The following is a 24,525-nucleotide window of genomic DNA, read 5'->3' as shown; positions in this document are numbered from 1 at the left end:
CGGAAATGATTTACGAAATTATCAGCGAAAATCGTTTCGAAGGATTCATCCTGTATACACGCCCACACCTAATACTCTAAATGCCAGGTTATTAGCACACGTGCCGGCTGTCAGGCATTAGATAAATTTCGCAGAAAACCACCCTTGGGTCCGTAGAGACGAGAAATGAAAGGATAGTAAGGGCGAGTGAACAGTTTGGCGATAATTTATATTACGTGAAACGAGTGAGAGCTTTCACGATCCCGAATAGTGTTAACAGACGAGAGAACAATTTCAAATCGGTTTTTACTTTGATTGTTTAACCAGTTACGTAACAAATTTTCTTATTATCTTATGAATCTTGTCCTTTTTATCACTTATAAATTATTTTGTAACTCGCCGAGCGAATGATTAATTAAGCAGGAAACTGCCGGTTAAGCACAACCACCGAATAGCGAGACTGTCTTATATAGCACTACTAAAAAATACGTAACTTTTTACGTGAGAATAATAATAAAAGAGTGATTGCCTTATCGCAGCGGTTTTACCCGCTACGTATAAACACTCCCATAAACGTCGATGTGTTTTATCGATTGTCTGGTTAAGAAAAAAAAAGGGTATAATCACGTTAGATGAGAAAATTAAGTTAATCTGGATGTAATGTTCATAAGTATATTATAACAATAACTGATATGAGCGCATTTATACGCTCCTCGTGAATAATCGTGCACCATACAGAGCGTGTGTATAGGTTCTTTGTAAATGACCGCTTATTTTGAACGAAAAGGTTAGAATCGCGCGCTACCTCTCGAAAGAAAGAGAAAGAGCAGTGCGTGATATACGTCCGCTTATCTAATTGATATTTATCCTGTTTCACTTTACCTTAACGTTACTGGAAAACGCAGAAGCACGCATACGGAGACTTTCGGGCACATTCTTTCGTTGCAGTTCTTCGGAGCTCGATTTCAGAGGCAATGGCGTTCTCTCTCATCGCGTCTTGTAGCAAGCGAGATGTCTTGACTCGTATGTTGAGCTGGAACTGTTACACACACGGCGAATATTACCACTAGCTAACGATTTTCTGCACTGAGCCAAGTATCGATAGAAATACCTTCGATTTCCGTCTTCACCGTCTTCACCTCGCGAACTCTCCACCAACTCTCATTAAACGCGTACGCAAGTTAGATCGTGTATAAATACTTTTCGCAATAACCTGCGTAACCAATACAACGAGCAATGCGCCGAAAAGTGTCGCGCATCGTCGGTAACACAGAGGACCCAGCGTCCGATTGAACGCGTGACGTCACGAATTTGTAACCGTCGCCTTAGTTCTCGTCGTACGATGCCTGTGTGTGGCCGAATTGCGATCGCGTTGTTCTCATTCACGATCTCTTCACGGTCTCGCGCGTCCGACAGTACGATTGAGTGTCGGGAGTGCCGAATCTAATAACGGGCGATTATTTAGGCGTGTTAATCGTGTGATCGATCCGTATCTCGGCGGTATTCGTGATCGCTGATCTCGTAACAACGCGGACATGTCGACCGGGGCGTAACGAATATACGCCGTTTGCTTGTTTCAACGAAACGAGTGCTCCGTGAGATTCAACACTCTCGTCGCGTTCTTCGACTTCGGTGAATCCGTATTTCTGCCTTATGCCCGTATTTCGGTACTCAAGCTTTTGCGTAAAGTAAGATACGACCAGTGACCCCGATTGTGTATGTTACGTGGTCTCAATGTGAAGGTGATAGAAGGCGATAGAAGGCGGTGGAAGGCGATGGAAGGCGATAGAAGGCGATGGGAGATAATAGAAGGGGATGGAAGGCGATAGAGGCGAAAGAAGACGGCAGAGGGCGAGATCGTCGTAATTTCGTCGCGTTTTTAAGACGTGTTTAGTGCATCTAGATTGCGAGTCAGGTGCGAGATGGTGAATCTTTTCATCGTTTCGACTGTTTATTTGCATAAACGAGTTCTGGGAGTGTTGAATCTAACAAAGGGCAATTGTTTCGGTGCAACAGTAAATTCCAGTGATCGGTATTCGTCTATTAGTAGTGTCGTTTTAACGGTCTCGGAGTATATTTTCTGATATGTGCATTATGGATTACGAGCATGGATCACTAGGTTAGGTCCCGAAGATCGAAAAAGGAAAATATGAAATTTAGAATTATCACAGTTAATTAATCAAGGTAATACGTTTACTATTATTCGCGTAAGATATATAATATTCGTTATCATTACCGATGATTCGATATCATTCAAGTTTTAATGTCGATCGACACAGCATAATATATATCAAGTCAAGCAAATATCGAGTAAATCAGAGAATATGTTAATCTCAATGCAAAGAATTTCATCACATTTCGATAAAATAATTTCAGTGCAGTTTAAGCACAATTTAAAGTAGATAGAGCTAACGTGCAACATTACGAATCTTTAAGAAATGTCGCTGCTTTTCTCTTCAACATACACACAATCGGAAGATATTTTATATTACGACTTTTATACTTTACGTAATTAATATTTGCACATTGTCATCGGTAAACTGACTTGTAAATTTATTTATCAAACTTTTTTTTTTACGTGATTAAAAAATTCAGTTTGCTACGTAATAATTGCAGATACATAATAATAGCAGATAACGTAATAAGTATTGAATATTCAACAGTATGATATAATATATATGCAGTAGAAAAAAGAAAATAATTTGGATATATTTGCTCGCGTTCATCATATATTCTGTATATTTCTTTCTTAACTTATCATTTCTTTTATTGATAAGTAATGCTTTTTTAACGGAAAATGCTTTCTGTGTTGGTGTCCCAATGAAAAATAATATTTTTGATTTGAAACTTTTTCAAGATTAAGATTTGTAACGTATACGAAAAATGAGTGCATGTTACATCTCAATGTTTTCATTCTATATTTCTGTTCGTACTGTAACTCATCTTCGTTCTACATAAAGTATATTTTGATAGGACTCATCGCACAATTATTTAAAAATGTCCGGATGCAACACTCTATTTTGTTTATTCTTTAGGCCATTGCAGATTTTTGCGGACTAGCATCCACGAAAAAGAGGAACAGTGAAATTTGATAATCAAAATTTCGAATCATACGTTTGTTCGCGCGTGTGCTTTTTACTTTTTGATAATAGAAGTCAAAAGAGAGCGACCGGCCGCACTGTCATCGTCAGATTCATCCGTTGTTTCATTACATGCGATATTTAACGATCGGCTGTTGCATAATTCTCGCCACGCGTACCTGAGCGTTACTTTCGAAATTCGCGGAGCGTAAAGGATCTGAAAGGCTGCGAAAACGAGGTGGCTCAACGACATCGTAGGCGTTTCACGATTTTCTGCCGGTAAACGGCACTTTAATGACGCGGCGTTCGCGAGGAATCGATTCGCGGAAAGTATAATATTTAACGACTGTTTCACGGTAAGGTTGTTAACGCACCGCCGCGCCGAGTCGGATATACTTTAGCTAATCGACGAGATCGAATTTTGTTTAGGGGCAATTAATACGGTATACGCTGAAAACTATATTCTAATGCGTTATAGACAAGTTATATCGGATATTGAGGCGAGACAGATTACGAACAAGACACTTTCATTCGCAAATTTTATTCAGAAAAAAGAAACGCGTTCTCTTTTCATTAAAAAAAATTGATAATAGAATCATATCACTTCTAAGCTTGGTACGAGTACGTATACGACAAATCTCACGATGCTGGATACATATACACATACGTTTTTACATAGATGTAGCTGCCTGTTGCAGCGATAAGCATAATTTGTTAAGTGGCAAATTATCCATCAATTTGAGAGAGTGGGTTCGTTCGCTTTCAAATGGAATTTCTTTTTCGCACTTTTTCGGATTATCGCACCGTTGAAAGGATTTTGGCATGCGTCGTGTTGCGCGTGTCCGTCCAAGAACACATGGGCGGCCGATCCATTCCGACCGAGATCGACGGATCTACGGATTACGGACGGCGATTCGCGTGCGGTCTGCCTGCGTCGCAGCTATGCAATCGACCGGTCGCGAATTACTCGGGATAAATCGCTAATTATGCGGAACCGAACCATTGATAGCTCGTGTGAGTTTTCTGACGACCGGCGATACCGGTTTCAGGGCCGACGGATTAATTTCCTCATTTTATTTCCATCGAATCGGATAAATCACGTTTGTGCAACATGGCGAATATCGAACCGATATATATTATCGCGTCGAAATATATATCCAATTGCAAAAACATCAAAAAGTCATTTTTATGATTCTACATATATTAACACATATTTATTAATCTTTGCCGTTGATCTCTTAATGCAATTACGTGCAATTACTTCTATCTACTACATTCAATCGAAATGCCGATTAGCATTTTGAAAAGTAAAACACCGTGCAAATGCACGGGGAGTGAACGAGAGCGCGGCGGAACGGATATCCCGGCGAAAACTAAGTAAGAAAACGATCGTTGAATTTGATATTGGCTCCTTTGAATAGTTTTCTATTATGCGCGTATATATAACGTATAAAAGAATAAAAATACATACGTAACAAGTTTATAAATATTAAGAGTCTGATCGTACGATCGTGTATAACAGGATTATAGAATTTGCATCGACATCTTACCCTCCTTTTTTCTCTCATTACGATACAAAGTCTATTTTATGGCATAAGTAGACTCGCGATTTCAGTTCGTGAAATCACGTATTACGATTCCCCGAGAAAAGTGAATATTCTGTAAAAATTCGAACGCACGATAACATCTCGGAACAGTCATTAGCCGGTCAACGATCGTATCGCGGCAATCTGCGAGGTTTTTTGATTATCCGCATCCAATTATCAATTCACATCGGCTTTATATCGGGAATAGCGATATGGGTCTTATGAATGAACACGGGAGACGAGCCCGTGTGAGTTAACTCGCGCGAATCCACGCTTTGCGTTTATAATGCCCGGCGTGGTGCTCCGCAAGGCGCAAGGCCGTTTCTTACGACGAGCTCCTCCGCGTAAGGGGCCCCACGATGTTCTTTTTGTCGGGCCTCCGATGGTCCCCGGGTACACGAAGCCATTAATATTATTACCGAGCGAGAGCGTGTGGGTATCATTATCGCGGACGATGGAAAAAACGACGATCGAAAAGGAGGCTGAAGGAACAAGAAAGCGAGGAAGGAAAGGAGGAGGAGAAGAAGAAAGAAGGGTGAGGAAAAGAGAGAGGTAACGATGGTGGTGGTATTCTTTAGTAAGAGCACCTCCACACACTCGATTCGAGAAGGCTCCTCGATTACGCGGGCATCCGAAATTTTCGGAGCTCTTCCGACAGTGCCGGGAATCACCCTCGAAATTGATGTTGCCTGGCCATGCAATCTCGGCCTGTTCAAACTGCTCGATTTTTCTCACCTACCCGTTGCTCCCCTTCCTTCTCTCTCACACATACACACACACACACACACACACACACTCTCTCTCTCTCTCTCTCTCTCTCTCTCTCTCTCTCTCTCTCTCTCTCTCTCTCTCTCTCTCTCTCTCTCTCTCTCTCTCTCTCTCTCTCTCTGTCTCTGTCTCTCTCTCTGTCTCTGTCTCTGTCTCTGTCTCTGTCTCTGTCTCTATCTCTGTCTCTGTCTCTGTCTCTGTCTCTCTCCTTCTTCAAGCATCTTAGAGAGAACAGAGAAGGAACATATTTATTATACTTGTCGTAACCCGGCAACGGTGCGTGGAGTACGCACGTTAGTCGCCATGAGAGCACTCGTACTCTCACACTTTAGCATGTAGTCGAGGAACGAGGAAAAAGTGGTATACCGCGCAAAGATTAATGTTCCGCAAAAGAGGCGAGAAGAAGAATATCGGCCCCCGCAAGGTTTGGTGATTTATCGCGATGTGGCCCGTTTACCTCGGAATGCTCGCGGAATAAATTTCCCGTTCGCGTAATTGCCGAAAGACAAATAAGCCACGTCACCTGAGAGATATACTTTTGCGTATCGCGCGAGGCAATAGCGTATGCAAGTGTGACTATGTCAAATAGAATCGCGATGAGCGGTACGATTGAGAAAAAAGACTGAGAAGACCGATACGACTTATATCTTAGAATAAATTATTTTGAATTGATTTATTTTAGAATTAGAAAAATAATCTGTGTAATACAGAACAGAAGTATCTCAAAGGACTCAATCTAAATGATATCAAATTATCAAAAATGCTATAAGAAATATTCTTCGGTTACCAGAATTTATATTATCCGATAAATATTACTGTAGATAATTATACATTCTCTTATATTTTCACGATAAGCATTCTCCGTCATCTATTTCACTTGATATAATTGCTAATTCTCTGAATCGAAATTTTGACTCTATGTTCTGCAAATTTTGCAAATTATATTGAATTTGAAGAACTCGAAGAATGAAGAGTCTCGAGATATAACATTGTACATGCTTTGTCTTACCTTAACAATATAAACGGTGTATATATATGCTACCGTTTTCTTTCTTTCTTTGTTTGAGTTGTGAGAAAAGATTCATTTCAAAATCATTTAATAATGTTCGGTCGTGCACATTATTGTTCGTTGTGCACATTATTCATAAAGTAATATTATTATTACGTTACATTATGATTAGCACAGATTACGAAAATTTTTACACGATAAATGTATGTGCATTGATAAATAACCGAAAGGTAAAGTTATCAGTTAATGGGCGTGATGTTCATTGGGCCAAGTTTACGAGCATTTTCATATGTCAAGTACCACTGAAAAATATATTTAAATTGGAATAAAGCTCTTTATATGATACGCTAAGCACACGTACGATTATACGTCACGATTATATCTTAATATCATGATAGTTACGATAGTACGATATTAACCCAAATGTCGGTCATTAGTCTCGGCGTTATTTCCTTGCGAAGGATCGTTAGGAAAATTAAATTCATTAAAATCATGAGCGTTCTTATCATAATATTATAATACCTGTAATACTTATTCATATGTATAATCTTTACAATGTATGACAACATTAATCTGTGTCTACATCTTTCATTTTTTTGTTTATCTTTTAATTATTTAAAAAGGTATCTCAGTCTTAATCATAAAGTAACATGAAATTCTAAATAAATAATATTCTTAAATGATAATAGATAATACTTGCATACTAATTATAATACTGTTATGAGATGTAATTTCCTTTTATATGTGTGCGAGGGTTGCCTTTTATATTTCGGGAATAGAGAACAAAAAACAGGAAATTAATCATCGTACATGGGTTTATTGTTTTTCAAAATATTCTCCATGAAGATCAATACACTTTTGCATGCGCTTGAACCAATTTTCGAAGCACTTTTTCCACTCCGCTTGAGGTACCTCCAAAACATGCATTTTGAACGCATCAACCGCTTCTTCAGGCGTCGAAAAACGTTGACCTCGTAATTTATTTTTGATTTGCGGGAATAAAAAGAAGTCATTGGGTGCCAAATCAGGGTTGTACGGCGGATGACCCATCAATTCGACTTTTTCAGTTCTCAAAAAGTCTCTTGTTTGAGCCGATGTGTGAGAGCTCGCATTGTCCTGGTGGAGAATGATGCGTCTTCGGCGGTTGGTTTCCCTTATTTTTCCGAAGACTTCTGACAAACAAATGGTTGTGTACCATTCAGAATTGACTGTCCGACATTGCACTAATGGTACAGTTGCCACATGTCCGGTTTTTCCGAAAAAACAGGCGACCATTTGCTTCGAAGTGCTTCGTGCGCGAACAACTTTGGTTGGATATGGCTCATCTTGAAAGACCTATACAGTCGATTGCTGTTTACTTTCGGGCTCATACGCATAGATCCATGATTCGTCACCTGTTACGATATCATAGACGTGTTTTGAAGCACCGCAATCGTATTTCTTGAGCATTTCTTTCGATCAATCGACACGAGCCTTTTTTTGAGCGATTGTTAAATTATGTGGGATCCAACGCGAACAAATTTTTTTGACAGCCAAATGTTCATGCAATATTGAATGTATGCTGGTCCCACTAATGCCCAAGGATGCCTCAATCTCACGATAAGTCACATGACGATCTTGCAATATCAGTTCACGCACAGCATCAATGTTTTCTGGAACAACGACAGATTTTGGACGACCTTCACGAAATTCATCACTAAGCGAACTACGGCCACGATTGAATTCCGTATACCATCGATATATAGTGGTTTTTGATGGTGCTTCATCGCCAAAAGTCGAATTAAGTTCATCGATGCACTGTTGTTGAGATAATCCACGTCGAAAGTTGTAAAAAATAATCGCACGGAAATGTTCACGATTTAATTCCATTTCTTGGCCGACATCAATTTTTCATGTCACTGTAAACAACACAAATGGCGCATGGACATCACAACGTTCTGAGTAAATATACTGACAAAATGTCGAACTTTACGTTAGGGACGTCGGTTGTCAGATGGCAGCACCTGGATCGTCCATTCCCGAAATATAAAAGGCAACCCTCGTAAAACATGGATCTTTTACGCCCGATGAACATCGCTCCCATTAACTAACAACTTTACCTTTTAGTTATTTATCAATGTACATACATTTATCGTGTGAAAATTTTCGTAATCTGTGTAACTAATATACTAATAATAATATTACTTTATGAATAATGTGCATGACAAACATTATATTAGGTCGGTAATGTAGCAGACTCAATATCCATTTAAGCGCGTGACGTCACAAATTATATAACCGCTAGTTTAGTTTCCGGTATACCGTAGTTATGTATGGTCGAGAAAATCGCGATCGTTTCCTCATTCTACAGTTTTTTTCGTTTACCCGCGATTGTTTCCGCGTACGAACGAATGTCACCAGTGCCGAATACTCGGAAAAGGCTATTTTCTAAGTACAAAGCCGTAACAAAGCCGGATCGCGATCGTGCTTTCGATATCTCAAAAATTGGCGAAAGTACCTCTTGGACGTTTTTTGAAGATCCTGTAGTTCCTGTTCCTTTGAGGTACAAACGATTTTCTTTCGGATGGCGTTGGCCGTTTTCGGATATCTTATATTTGCTTGCTGACCATTTTTTTCCCTTCCCTCTATCTTTTTATTCTTTGCGGTACAAACGAAACAAAAAGTAATACAAACAGGTACAAACGAAGTACAATCGAACCGTATTGAGATTTTTTTTTTTCTATTAAATTGTTTACCAGGTTCACATCGGTATCTAATATTGCAGGTTACGTCTTAAAAATTATTTCAATGTTATATTTTTATTGACAGAGTGACCAGCACTGAGCCGTACTTCCTGAGCGAAGGAGCGTATTCGTCACCAGATGAGCTTGAAAATATTCGCGAGGTCGTTCTACACGTGATAACCATCGGAGCTTTCATCGAAGATTCGTCACTGGTGAGTTTTATTTCGACAAACTTCTTCTGCACGATGTATTTACGCACGATTCGCAGAAAATAAAATTTATTAATTTCCTTTCTCCCCACGATTAACTTGCTTTTTTACTTGTACGTTTACAATCTAATTATTTATTCTGTCGTTGTGTGCACGAAAAGTTACAGTCGTACCGTTTTAAATCGATAAAGAAACAAATAGGAATTTTTAGCGGTAAAATTTCAAGCGGCACTACTTAAGACCGAAATAACGCGAATAAAGTTTTTTCTTCAGCGTATGTCAAAGTTATTTTTAACTCACTCGCGAACGTAAGGGCATCTCGCGCTGCTTCCAGTGTTGAGATTATTGTTTAACCGATAGAAAGAATTCGTACGACCAGCGGTATATTATAATGCGATATTCACCCTTCGACTTTCGTACTTTGGAAAAGTGCATAATGTCCGCGTCCTTAGAGATCCTTAAAATTCTTGCCAGCTGATCGAACGGCTTCATGCTGGCTCTCTCTCTCTCTCTCTCTCTCTCTCTCGCTCTCTCTTTCGCGCGCGCGCGCGCGCGTGTGAGCACCAGCTCAATAAACGGCGGATAGCCGTATAAATAAAAACACGGCTAATTGCGAAGCGCGCGCGCGCGGATGCCAGTCCATCCGTCGACCTTTCTTATCTGACGTGAGCGCCGATTAAAATTACGTATAGCCATGCACGCTCGTATCCGCGCCGGTCTCGCACGGCACCACTAGGGCTATCTCGTGGCCCTCTCCTCGGGTCGCTAATTAAATGCAACGGCTAATTAGATAACTGATAAAAGGTTATGGCGAGCGGCACGATGTACCTCGTACCCCTCTCGTCCGCACGTCCCCGCGCTCGCGCTCGCGTGAATTCTCTTTCGCCACGTCTCCGCGCCAAAGATCCTTTCGCTCCCACCTATAATCCGCCGGGTTCGTTCCGCTGAAAACTGAAACTCGACTCGAGTTCCACGGTCGATGAAGTCTCCGTGACCTTCAGAGAGACTTTGGAGCTTTTTCGTCGAACCTCCTCACGCGGAAAATGACTACGTGGGTAGAGCGTGATATCGGATTCTGTCCTGTTTAAAGTATGCGTACATCTACGCACGTGTATTTGTGCGTGCGTACTTGTGTGCGAGCTATGCTGAAGAGAGTTAGACGTCTATTTAAATAGGCGCATAATTCCCCGTGAGTAAACAGTGTTATGTAACACGGAACGTGTATTGTAGCGTAACACGAGAGCAAAGTAAACGTCGTGAAAATAATAGAAAGTAGCCAGAAATACAACTGGTTGAATCGAGTATAAGCGATTCTTTCCCCTTCCGCGTTTCTCGCGTTTAAATATTATTTTTCTAATATTCTCGGAGTATATCTTACAACAGAGCTCGGTCCGGTCTTTATTCATCGTTATTGGTAACAATGACTCGTGTTTGCAATTGAACGAATGGCTTATTGGCTCTTTCTGCATTCGAGAAAAAATTAATATTTTCTCTATCTCCGTGGGAAATTACTTGCAACTCGGTCCGACATACTCGCGGTAGAACCGCGAATATACGCTTTATTACAATACACCTCGATTGTTTTACTACTCGCGCTCGATGTGAGAATGATTTATCGTAATAATAAATTCTATTTTAGTTCGGTGCAGTTATTATCGCACAGCGCGCGCGCGCGCGCGCGCGTTACGAGTTACGCGAAACATCGATGATCGAGACGAACTTCCTCGAGAAAGTGCCCCCTCGTTGTTTATTCTGTTACGATAACAAGTCTTGGAACTGGTTAGCATCCCGCTTCGTATGCCTCATTACCCGGCCGAAGGGCTTGGTATTTTATTTACGCGTTTATACTCGGCTACAGTTATTATAATTGCTTGTCGCCCTAGCGTGATTTATGAAGGCTCGGCTAAACACTCGCTCTTGAACGGTTACGTCCTGCCTCTAATAGCTACTGTGCTACCTTACACCGTGCTACACGACACTCCCGATAAACGACGAAAAATTCGCGCGTGTTCGCACTTTTTTTTCTCTTTTTCTCTTTTTCTCTTTGTTTCTCTGTGTCTCCCTTCCACCTCTTCCTCCTTCCTCTCTTTCTTTTTCACGTAAATTTAGACATATTTATTAATGATCACAATGTGCAATTTGCTGCATACAACATTTCATTGTACTTAATTCGCCGTCTTTTCTTAGTAGCTCTTTTCTGAATGTTCTTTTCTGTTATAATCTCAAGTAAATACGCGAGTTTTTTTTTTTCATTACAATATCCTTCCGTCTTCTCTTAGATTAAATATCGCGTTTCTAAAGAGCGGTTATATATCCGTGAATAAGCATATATTTTGAGTCATTCGACGGCGTTTCACTCGAATTATGTTCTCTTGTAAACGAGACAGTCGCAAATAACTCAGGATTAAGTTAACGTGCACGTATTAAGTATTTCACAAACCACGTGAAAGATGTTCTTCTCTGACGTTTGCGATTTATATTTCTACATAGAGTCTTAACAGTCAATACTATTGACACACACGCATATACATACATAAATATGAAGTACGAGAACTACATCTCCTCTCTTTTCTCTCTCTCTCTCTCTCTCTCTCTCTCTCTCTCTCACGCGGTTTAAGCGCAATTAGCGCATTTCTGTGAGCTTTACCGAGAGGTATGGGGGAAACGATAGTAGAAAAAAGAAATACAAGTCGCGGAGAGTGGAAGAGAGGAGAGAGGAAAAGAGAGACTTCGGTGGACCTTCCGTAGTGGCCTTCCGGGTATATTGAATAATGCATGCCGCATCTGGCGGTAACATTGTTGCGCGGCCATGCAGATACGACACGGAAGAAATTGCCGATTGACACGTCGGCGGTTTTACGAGTCAACGACTTTCGTGCATCCGGTATTTGGAAATTGAAGAAAGTCGCTGTCCATGTAGGACGCAATGAAACACTGTCGCAACGCTCGTCGTTTCGATCGAACGAGTCGTTTCGAAAACAACGTGGGTCCAACGTGTGAAATTGGTGAGTTAATACAAGAAAGCAGAGTCATGTTCTATACATATATGTCTGAGATATAAAAATAATTTGCAAACGTTACGACACGAAAAACTGTGGGCTTACGTCCCATAAGAACTTAATAAGAGAATGTTTTTTTTTCTTTTTTTTTTTTTTTATAAAAATGTTATAAGAGATATAATTTTCCAGCAGTTCGAACAGAGAATATCTCTTTGATAAAACGATGAGAGGTAAAGACAATAGACAAAACTATTGGATGATATTTTTCTCCAAAGTTCAACATGATGTGCGATTGAAATTTTATGAAATAAAAAAACATGTATTAGAATAAAGTGTGTAACGTCTCATAGAAAATGTTGAATTTTTGGCTATTTTATCTCGATTACTTCTCAATAGAGAAAGTACCAAAAAGAATCGATTTATGTCAAGACAAAAAGCAATTGTAATTGGACGTTGCAGGTAGCACATCGTTGCACCTACGAAAAAAGTACATTTGTAGAGACATCTCGCGTGTGTGAACGCATCCCGTTTAAATTACTGACATTACTTTGTACACACGCTAAAGATTTAGCGTATTAAAAATTTACATTTTCCTTTTTACTCTGTGTATTCTAGTCAGTATTGCAATTCGTAGCGCGCCGTGGCGAGATGCGCGTCTCTCGCGGCGTCTCTCGCGGCGGTGTTAATGTTCTCGCGGGCGCTTTAAAGGATGCCTTTCTAAGAAGAAAACGTTGCTAAATCCGCTTGCCGGCAGCTTCGTGCTGGAGTAAATGGCCATTTTTACGAACGAGAGTCTCTCTCGCGAACCGTGCTACGCACACTCGTCGCGGTCGCGGTCGCAGTCGCGCGCGAGAGATGGTCGGTCAACTTGCAGGCACAGCAGTGAGCATAAATTATTCAGGCGATGTAGCAAAAGCGATTAATTTTATTGGCCGACGTCCCGGATATGGCTCGTCTGTACCCGTCACCGTCGCTTTGTTGCAACGTCCTATCCTATGCCCCGTGTTTCTCGATCATGTGCCAGCCAGGCTAACACCTTATTAACGGCGGTGGTTGCGCGAATGCCGGCCGCAGGAAAGTTGCGCAAAGTCACTCACTCGCGCGCGCCCGCGCTCTCGTGCTCCCCCTCGTCTCCGTCCTCTTGCCTCTTTCTAGCCGGCTAATATTATCTTGCATGTTGAAAATGGATCCGCGAGGTGTCCGTGCCACGTGTGAAATCCGCCGCCGCGGACCCTGATGTCGTCTCTCACCGAGCGAGCAACAATTGCGAGCGCGATGGTACGCGAGCGATGCGCAGGAATTCCCGCTCCGTCACGATATCGTATAGATAATTATAACGATAAAGTTACATCGGTCGTGCAGGAGTAAGTAAAAGGGATTTCTGGGACGGTGTCGTGGCTATTACCGCGGCCGACCGCGCGATATCAAATTTCTCCTGGCCTACTTCATTTTGCATTCCGCATCTTTCAGCCGATGACTCACAGTGCAGCCGCGAAATTGACACACGGTATATATTATTAACGATAACATTTCGCACGGTCATTCGCCGAGGTCGAGGTGACCGCGTGTGTCATCTGCCGCGCCGTCGCGGTCGGCGTCGGTTGGGGAATCGGAATATCAGGTTGAACCCTCTCCGCGGTTGGGGAAACGCGCCGCTCCTTCGCGTCGAAAGCTCGCGAGATTTCAGCGAAACGCGGCGGTTGATTGCGCTTCACGCATCCGCCTGCCGTATTCGACGACGGCAATGGTTATTTTCCGAACAACGCGTGCGGCTTAGCACGCGACACGGCCGCGGGCACGAGCGAGTGAGTTCTCCTTCATGTTTTTCACCGTGAGGACGCGCTGATGACGGCGACTCGGCTTTCTCAATCCGGCTTCTCACCGGCCGATTCTTTCTATTCCTAAAAAGCACTCGCGCGCGGCCACACCATAGATAGCTGTAGCAACGCGTCCGCCGGTATCTCGATGGTTTCCCAGTAATCGCGGGGTCAACACTCACATCGGGACATGTTTGGACGATGAGAAAACCGCGAACAGAGAAGAAACTTCACGATGAGAGACCTTGAGCGGACGCATTTACGCGCAGGCTCGCGCGCGCATACACACCTGCGCCTACCTGTGGATCTTGTGATTCTCGATTCTTTCGTCCACAAACACGACCAATTTTGTATTTCATGCCGCACGAAGAAAAAGCCGTTCACCGACGCGAATGACGCTTCTAACATTCGAGATATCATTTGCGCGTGCAAAGTTAGACGTAACGGGGATCTACGCGCATTGTGTTCTCTATATTTTCCTGAGATATTCACCTCGCTTTTCACCTCGATACGTAAAATGGCAGAAGGAATCGTGACTTGTGTCAATAGGATGTGGTCTCATTTGAAGAAAAATACAATTGCACACGTAATAACTGCATTGTCGCAGATCACATAACATTGTAGCAAGTTGGACTTTACTACGCTCTTTAAATGTCTCCTCTACCATTTTTTTTATATCATCAAGCTTGAGAAAGACTTTTTCCAGACTTAAATTGCTAGATTGCTAGAACCATTCTGTATATTCCTCCTTTTATGTGTTTGTTAACACTTATGAGAAATACTAAATACTAAATACCGGTAGCTTTCGTATCTGAAAGGAAAAACTAATTTTTAATTCCGCGTCAAAAAACAATGAACTCTGGTAAGGTCACGTTCTATCCTAATTCATTTCTTGAGGAGTTGTAGGTTAGCATCATTGTCGATCGGCTTTAAACCGAGTTATTATTACTGATATTGAGACGCGAATCATGTCCGGTGAATCATACCAATGCGACGCGATACAAGTCGGCCCAGTTTGTCTCGACTTGTCTCGCCTGCGAGTCGCCGATCGTAAATTAATTCGGATCCCTACACACCCTGCGGTCGCGTAATATAAAGGGTGTCCCAAAATTCACGCAAGAAGTAATTTTGATAGAAAACACAGTGTTATAATTAAAAATTGTAAATTTTTTATTGATTCATAAAGTGAAAATACAGTATAGGGTTATGTATGGAATAGCATATCGGGTAAATGGCCTCCACGGCTTTGCTGGCATTCTTTTGTTGAAATTTTCCATGACCGTTTTGCATAAATGTGGCTGAATTTCGTTGATACAGCGCTCAATTTCCTCCTTCAAGGCGTGGGTGGTCGTGGGCTTGTTGGGCTGGTAAACCTTAGACTTCAAAAAACCACAAAGAAAAAAGTCTAACGGCGTTAAATCGCATGATCTGGGCGGCCAAATCTGATCATCAAAACGGGAAATTACACGACCAGGAAATGACTCATGCAGTAATTGAATTGTTTCACGGGCTGTATGGCATGTGGCACCGTCTTGTTGAAACCACATGTCGTCCACATCCATATCTTGCAATTTAGGCACAAAAAACTGGTTTATCATGTCGCGATGGCGAGCACCATTAACTGTTATTGCCTGATCAGCCGCATTTTCGAAGAAGAATGGTCCAATGATGCCTCCAGCCCAAAATCCGCACCAAACAGTGACATGTTGTGGATGCATTTGTTTCTCAACAATCACTCGTGGATTTTCTGAACCCCAAATGCGACAATTTTGTCGATTAACCAAGTCATCAAGATGAAAATGAGCCTCATCGCTGAAGATGATTTTGTTCGAAAAATCAGCACTTGTTATTGTTCTATAATCCATTCAACGAACTCTCTTCGCTGTGGCCGTTTACCCACCCGATATGCTATTCCATACATAACCCTTTACTGTATACTTTATGAATCAATAAAAAATTTACAATTTTTTTTATTATAAACCTGTGTTTTCTATCAAAATTACTTCTTGCGTGAATTTTGGGACACCCTTTACATCCGATATTTACGCGATGTTTTTTTGGCGAAAACGAATTTCTCCACTTAATATACATCGTTTTCTGAGAACCGGTCGAAACTTTCTATCGAGTCGGCGCCGCTTACTATTTATAGGCGCCATTATTGGTCGGATAGTATCGTAAATGAATACGCGAGTAACATGTCGCGCCCACGCCTGCACGCATTTCTTTCACGCGCTTTTCACCGATCATTGGATACCATGACGTTGCGTTATCGGCAAATGTAGAACTTGTGTTATACAAATTGACACTTGGCTAGATTACCTTCCTCATCGCTACCTCGCAACTCTTTGTGGTTTTCTACGAAAACCTCTCTCGTTTCTCCGGAAAATATCTCATGCGCGACATAAAACGAACAAGATTAGAACCGCTTCGTGGATCCGCAACCATCGAACACTTTGGATTGCTCGATCGCCATGTTGACAAGAGAGTGAGTGAGTGAGAGAGAGAGAGAGAGAGAGAGAGAGAGAGAGAGAGAGAGAGAGAGAGAGAGAGAGAGAGAGAGAGAGAGAGAGAGAGGCCGGAGAGACAGGGAGAGATAGGGAGAGACAGGAAGAGACAGGGAGGGACAGGGAGAGACAGGGAGAGACAGGAAGTGACAGGAAGAGACAGAGAGAGAGACAAGGAGAGAGAAAAAGCGAGAGAGAGCGAGAGATAGAGAGAGAGAGAGAGAGAGGGGGGGTGAGAGTTAAAGAGAAAGAAAAAGTGAGGGAAAGTGATAGAGTGATAGAGAGAGGGAGGGAAAAGGGGGAGAGGGAGAGGAATAGGTTGAGTGAAGAGGGGGGAGAGGGAGGGAGAAGTGAGGAGGAGGGAAGGGGGAGTCAGCTTCTATATTCAGGACCGTCTTGAATTCATCTTCAAATGCTTTTTAACCAATAGAACGATGCATGTAGCATTTGAAGATGAACTTAAGATGATCTGGAATAGAAATGTTAAACGTCGAAATTCATTGGTTATATGGTTACGCGTTACTATGCAGAAAATATGTCATGGAATTTCAAACTGTATGCACCTAATACATCGTATATTGGAGTCGGATATTATTAAACTTATATTACACTACAGGGATTATTTTTATGATTTATAATATTTATTCTAAACTTTAATATGAATAAGCTAAAAAGGCGCGCACTTGTTCTAGTCGTTCGAAAAAATGCGTGCAGCGCGTGTCGTTAACGCGAATTGACCATAAATATATCAGTTCGTTATTTATCGATAAATTGCCTCTTCCTTGACCGACTAGCTAGCTATCTTTTTATCTTTCTACAATCCGCCAATTATGACCAATCCATCAAGTATTAAAGCGACATAAATAATACGCGATATATTGATGCTTTCCATCCATCGATTTTGCTCCTGTTTGTCGAGTTCCTGTTCACGATACACGTTTAACTTCTTAACGTGTTATCATGCTAATTTAGATATCTAAATTACCATGCTAATTTAGATATTACGCGATGTAAAGAACGTTATAATTGATTATTCTAGTCCTTCCTCCTAGACGGTGAACGACAACACGACGACGCTCTCACGTCGCTATATTTTCGACGTTTAACGATGGCCGTCGTGTCGTCGGGTAATAGAAAGACGCTCGCGCGCGGAACATTTTCTCGCGAAGGTGCGAACGCGCGTGTATTCGAGACGAATATTTTAACGTAAGCGACAAGAAACACGACGATCTTATTCTTACATCGGCATGCTCGATAAGACGCCGTATTATAAAACTGTCCTATCTGTTTCCACGTGAGTTTATACGACACACGACGATTATGTAGCAGCAATTACTTCTCGTTATTTTGAACGCTGTCTGGCATCCGTGACAGAGAATTGCATGCTCGAGCGCAAAATATATCAATAACTATAATAATACCCGACGTAGTAACCGACGATGCACTGAAATGCAATCGTGAGTAATCCTGATTCTCTCCTTTTCTTTCTTTCTATATTTGTCCTTGTAAATATTTTATATATTTCGCAATATATTTGAGATATTGTACATGTTTTGGATTAATGTATGAAATTTAATTGAATAGAGGCTAATATGTCAAATAGCCGTTTCTACATAATTAACGGTTAATCTGTTTAACATTTAATCGCCGTAGAATGTTGTAATTTAATACACGCGCGTCATTATTATCAATAATTTGTGTTCCTAATCAATCGGCTATTTCCGCGTGAATATGATTGGGAAGAATAAATATTGATTGTTTTCGTCGGAAATTAGTTGCAGCTCGAGTCACATATCGCGATATATTTCGCACAATCGCAATTGGTTGACGAAACATTTCGCCGTCGCCGTCGTATGAGAGGAAGAGGTACGTCATACGTATATCACACGACAGTGTGATTAGAAAGGGGTTACGTCGCGCATCCTCATGCTGCGTTCGCGATCACCTCTCGATGATGACAGCAGCAGCGGCAGCGGCGGCGACGACGGTGGTGGTGGTGGTGGTGGTGGTGGTGGGGACGGCTCTCGTTGGAATTTATTCGCGACTTAGCTAAGCAATCTGCGACAATAGACGTGACAGCGATGAGAATTGCGTTTCTGCGCCGAACGTATTTGTCAGTGACATTTCGAGCGATTCATCACGACTGCCGATTCGATTGCATCAACGTACGGCCGGTAACCGTCGTCTACTACGTGAAAGACCTAATAAATGACGAGATGTAGGCGTGTTTTTGATGCTGATGACGATAATCTCGCGGCGCGGGTATGGTGAAAGACGGTTAAGGCGCTCGGTCAGGCGATCATTACCCAAGAACCGAGCGAGGATCGGTTTAATGTTTGTTGAGCATCTTGTAACAATTCCGCGCCTTAATTTCGTTACACAGGCTTCTTCAACATTTATCCGGGCGGAGCTCTAATGACGTAATCGCTGCATCTACGACCGCCGTCAGCGTAACTGCGCATCGATTGAAATTAAACGATAAATTAAATGTTGTCCGAATAGTAAGATCTGAAAATTAAACGATAAATACTTGAGGATGCTGATAAAAATATTCTGGTCTTCAGGTAGGCTTACCTCTATTTGAGATAAGAATTTAACCTACCGTAAAAAAGTAATCGAGTTAGGCATTGATTGATCGAGTTTTGCTCGGTACAAATGATCGAATTCAACATTGAGTAAATTGTGCTTACGTGTAACGATTGTTTCAATCGATTATTTCCATTTGATTGATTATACACTAATCGATAACAAATCCCATCGATCGGTTAAATTATTCATAATCACACGTATGACATATTAATTGATTTGAATTATTGACTCCCCGGTTATTTTAGTCAACCAAGATTTTGATTGATCAAAATCTCTCTTTCTCTCTCTCCGATCTCGACGAGAAATCCGAACAATCTCGGGCTCCAGAGTTCTGGAACCGAAGAATTAAAGCAAAAGTTCCGATAGAAAATGGCTGTGTACAGAGTGGGAAGCGCGCGATACGCGCAAAAAGCACCGCGCGTTCTCGCGGCCTACGGTGTCTTTGGGTGCGCGCGCGCGCGCGAGAGAGAGAGAGAGAGAGAGAGAGAGGAGGGGGGGGAGAGAGAGTTCGCCTACAGGAACTATTTCAGATAAAGATTTTTGGGCCGGCGTTATGTGTATGCAAGGGGATAAACGCGCGTATCTCGACGTGGCTTTAGAGCTTATCCGCGACGTATGCACCGTCCACGCAATATTTCTTCCGGCCGGCCTATCGCGGTAGGGATACTCTCCAATTACGATATCTCCTTTTCACGTCCACCTGCGTACTCGCGACCGGCCAGCACGACGGAGGAGTCGTAAGGTACGCGCGCGCGTACACGCATACGCACGCCGCGGCAGCATGAGAGAGCCATTACCGCGGCGTATGTCCGGCTTAATTGTACGGCTGGAATGCAGCCGAGCGCAGGAGCGCGCACGGTCGCACAATGGGTTCTTCGATATTTACAAGGGGTCAGTCCGTGATATACGCCAGTTCGTGATAAGTATGAACGCTAGTCCGCCAGACTGTCGTGTCGTGATAGAGCATACTTAAAGCCGGGCGTAGCGATGGAATCGACGCAACGCGGTTCACGGCGTGTGAACCCCGTTGCGGAGAAGACACGTGTGTATCCCTGAGGAGAGCGCTGCTTTGCGACATGTGCCTGTCGTCTCCGTGTGTCTCGTTGTATGTATTTCTAGTTCTAAAAAAGTTCTGGAAATGTCAGAGCGCCGGACGCTCAAGTGCAAGCTGTTGGACGTGTTTAATAAGCTCGCTTAAAAATTCACCATACTCATGCTCGATAAACACGTTTAAATAATTTTACATATCCGTACAACATTTCTCAAACACGAAACACACCGTATTTAATGATACGCGTATTATTAATGATACACATATTTAATGATACGCGCGACAGTCTGACTTGTTTCCGCTTGTTTCATATTATGTTTTTCGATATCGCGACAGACGAGCCGATAATGCCAATCACTTTTAATTACAGTTCTTCTTTCGAAGAAGAATCGTTATCGCGATACGTACAAAGACTCGTGTAATCGTCGAGTGTTTTCACAATTGCGGGAAACGTCGCGCTCTGTGCGACATCGTCGTCGTTCGTCGTGTTTCACGGGGCAATGAAGTTATGAAGACGGATAAGATCTAAGGCTCAAGCGCGACCCGAGTACGTGGTTTGTTAGTAATTTGAAACTCGGTTTACAACATGCGCGCGAAACTAGAAATTACACGATCGATACTAAGCGAGCAGGATGAAGTTTTTGGCTCCCCTCGAATCCGGGAACGCGTCGCGGTCGGTTCTCGCTCGTTGATGATGCTCGTCTGTCTTTTCTGTAAGACTCACGAGTCCGCTAAATTTGCCTTATCGACGCACGCACGTGTAAGAAGACATATCGGCAGCTATTACGCGCACATTAAACGTAACCGTTTCAGCCGAGTAAACGTTCGGTCCGAAACCACCGTAACTACGCAACGCCGTCGTCGTTGTCGTCGTCGTCGTCGTCGTCGTCGTCGTCGTCGTCGTCGTCGTCGTCGTCGTCGTCGTCGTCGTCATCCCGTAGAAGGCGTTTCACGATTTCATGTTCGCCGTTCAGCTAGGGTCAAAGTTCAAATCGAGCCGGACGAGATAGCGACGGCGACGTCGATAAATCGCCGCGGTGAACCGCGATAAACGTTCATGGCTCCCTCCTCGGTTCCTCCGTGTTTCTTCTTCTTTTTTCCCGTCGGTATCGCGCACGTACAGACCGCAGATTTGGTAAACAAATTATTCTCGATGCCAGAGGTCCTTTCAAGGCTTCATGGGAAATGGACGATTATGCTCTAGTAGACGCTCGTTTAAATGTGCGGTCAGCGAAATAATGATTTCGCGAGATAATGCGAACAACCGAGACGAGAAAATAAGACTCGCAATTTTGACGATTGCGGCGAGCGATTTGTGCGAAATTTACATTGTATGTGAAATGACGTTGACGTCGTACGAACAGTCGACCTCACGTGCAATATCTCATTTTACGAAGGACGCTTTTTTTTTTATTTATATTAATATTATCCGATCTCGATGGCGCAGTGTTTTACGTAATCGCGCGCGAGTTTATGAAGTTGTTGACTTTCAGAAAATGAGTTTAAATATTTGCCACGGCTATAACGTTACGGTGGTGCACATTAAACGACGCGCTTAATCGAAGAATGTCAATTCTACTGAAATATCACATTTTTTCGTCATGCACTCGTGTCGCACGAGATGCGATCAAACGATAAAAGCGATAAAACTGAAAATGCCAGATCCAATATAGTTCTTTTTACATAAGATTGAGAGAGAAGATTGAATATTTTACATAAGATTGAGAGTTGATTTGTACGCTTGTATTGTGTATTCAAGCATGTCCCCGCATCGGTGATATACAAAAATCTTTTTTATACACACAGTTTTATTATTCTCAGAATAAGAATTAATTTCCATTCTATTCGCAGTGTAGAAATGAAATGTTCGACCTTCGCGATTACTTGGTAATAATACATGAAGTCGGGTTATTTAAGTCGAAAGAAAAAGAATCTAACGTCGAAAGAAAAGTGAAAGGCATGTAATGTCAAATTAGAAAAAGAAGGTTCTATTCGTTCTCCTCGTCGACCCTACGCTACCTTTCGAACATATTCAGTGTATATATATATATTTTCGTTCATTTCTCTTCTCCATAGTTTATCAGTAATATCGTAAAATTTAACAAATGCACATTGAGATACGCGTATAATATCTCTGCTACGATGTATCCTCGCCGGTTTTGTTACAATATAATGCATTCTAATGCGTTATCAATCTGAGAATGTGAGAGAAAGGTATAGAGAGCGGCACAGGCGAAAATTCACGGATACGCTCGATGCTTTATCGTTATTACCCTTCGGTAGACTTAAAGAGCCATAAACGACGACATATGGCACGCACATGAATGAAAGTACGACACTTTAACAAAGGCTCTGCGGTATACGTTACGACACACCGATCCATCCGCGGTTGCGGTTTTCGTTCTCGTTTTATCGTTTCTCCATCGCGTCTTGTTTATCTTGCTTTTCTCTCCTCCCGGCGCAAACGTATTTCTGCACTTTTCGCTGCACGTGAAAATAATAATATCCGAACCGACACCGCAAACGTTCGTTTCACATTATGCGCGTATTGTTAAAATATTTATGCCTTTTTAATATTTATTCGCTAATTGCTTCATCATTATTCCTAACACACTTACATGACCCCCATTAAAAACAACTTTGAAAATCATTGCGAAAATTAAAAATATTCATATAAGAGTGAACAAAATAGTTATGAACGAGGAAATTGGCATCTTTGGTATCGCTAGATATGATTATGAATTTCAAACAAGTTGCAATAATGTGCAAAAATTGTTATTTCCGTTCGCCAAATATAAAAAGAGGTTAAATTATTTTCATCAATGAAAGCATTTTCACGAGTGATGTTGATTTTACCCGTGATATCGCAATTTTTTGATAATTATTTCATTGTTATGCTTAAGTCGAAAAAAGAAAGAAAGAGAGAGAGAGAGAGAGAGAGAGAGAGAGAGAGAGAGAGAGAGAGAGAGAGAGAGAGAGAGAGAGAAGTCATTTAAGGACATTTAAGGAAGGGGACTTGGCAAATACAGTATACTCGTGGATTACGAGGGCGAATGTAAAGGGATTAATATATCACACGGGGTAGTTATAATTCTCCGGGTAGCCATAATTCTCTCGGAATATCCATGAAAGATTGGTTCCTTTCGACGCTCTAACGCGCTCTAACGAGGGAAGAAATTTCCCAAAGTGGACGCTGACAGTATCGTTTCTTCCGTGGCGTGCGGCTCGCGCGAATGCGAAAACGAGCGAGCGAATTCTCACACACGCGCACTTACCTAACTCTCTTACTTATGTACTCATGCACTCGCTCGTTTGCTCGCTCGCTCATTCATTTATTCACTCACTCGCTCACTCATTCACTCGCTCGCTCGCGCGCTCGCTCACGCACTCACTCACTCACGCACTCACTCACTCACTCACTCACTCACTCACTCACTCACTCACTCACTCACTCACTCATGCATTCACTCACTCATGCATTCACTCACGCATGCACGCACTCAGGCATACACCGGCCAGCCGAGAAACGCGAATGTGCGGGAGGCGGCGTGACATATTTTCCACCCTTTCGCCTCCGCGAATTTAACGCGCTCGGTTTCCCGGTGCCGGCCGGCGCGAAAATGACTTTATCATTCATGAGATGCAAAGTGCGTTAGGAAGTCTGGAAAAATACCGAGCAATTAGCCGTAAATCCAAATCGCGCGCTACCGAGTGCTTGTACTTAATGCCGCCGGTCCGCGATTTACACGGCGGCCATAGCGCCGGCGTTTCGGCCGGATTTATGGTATACCCAGGGAAGAAAATTCGTGGTGAAGAAACGTTCGACGTGCTCGTTTGTTCGCGCGTGCGCATCACACCGCCGACAAATTAATCGAAGTGAATATCGGCGCGAATAAATCGGCCGGGCAAAATCACCGTAGCCGAGCGATTTAACACTTGTATAGCGTTAAATCTCGCTCATTAACCGCGTGAATATTAATCGATCACAAATTAGAAAATGATGGAGTGAGAAAAGCGAAAGAGTCCGCTGTGGTCTTACGTTCCACCTGACATGACGAGCGAGACGTTTCATCATCAGTCGATCTCGAGATCGAAACTGAATTCATTTCGCCGCATTCAGGTAGGACACGGCTATCGCGTTTCGCCGCGAGATAGCTTTCAGCTAATAGAGCTGCTCGGTGAATTCATGCATGAGGCGCAACATTGCGCGG

General features: G+C 42.4%; 1 protein-coding gene across 1 annotated transcript in view; it reads left to right on the top strand.

Moving 5' to 3' along the window:
- MESR6 (misexpression suppressor of ras 6) overlaps window positions 1–24,525 on the top strand; it is a 720,981-nt gene that overhangs the window by 435,986 nt on the left and 260,470 nt on the right. The window contains exon 4 of the mRNA XM_025306807.1: window positions 9,231–9,357. Coding sequence (XP_025162592.1) covers window positions 9,231–9,357 — 127 coding nt within the window. The remainder of the gene's footprint in view (window positions 1–9,230; window positions 9,358–24,525) is intronic.

Source organism: Harpegnathos saltator, unplaced genomic scaffold (genome assembly GCF_003227715.2).
Source record: "Harpegnathos saltator strain DR-91 unplaced genomic scaffold, Hsal_v8.6 scaffold80, whole genome shotgun sequence".
NCBI classification, from domain to species: Eukaryota; Metazoa; Arthropoda; class Insecta; order Hymenoptera; family Formicidae; genus Harpegnathos; species Harpegnathos saltator.
Note: the sequence above shows the minus strand (reverse complement) of the source record. Positions and strands in the feature narration are given on the sequence as shown.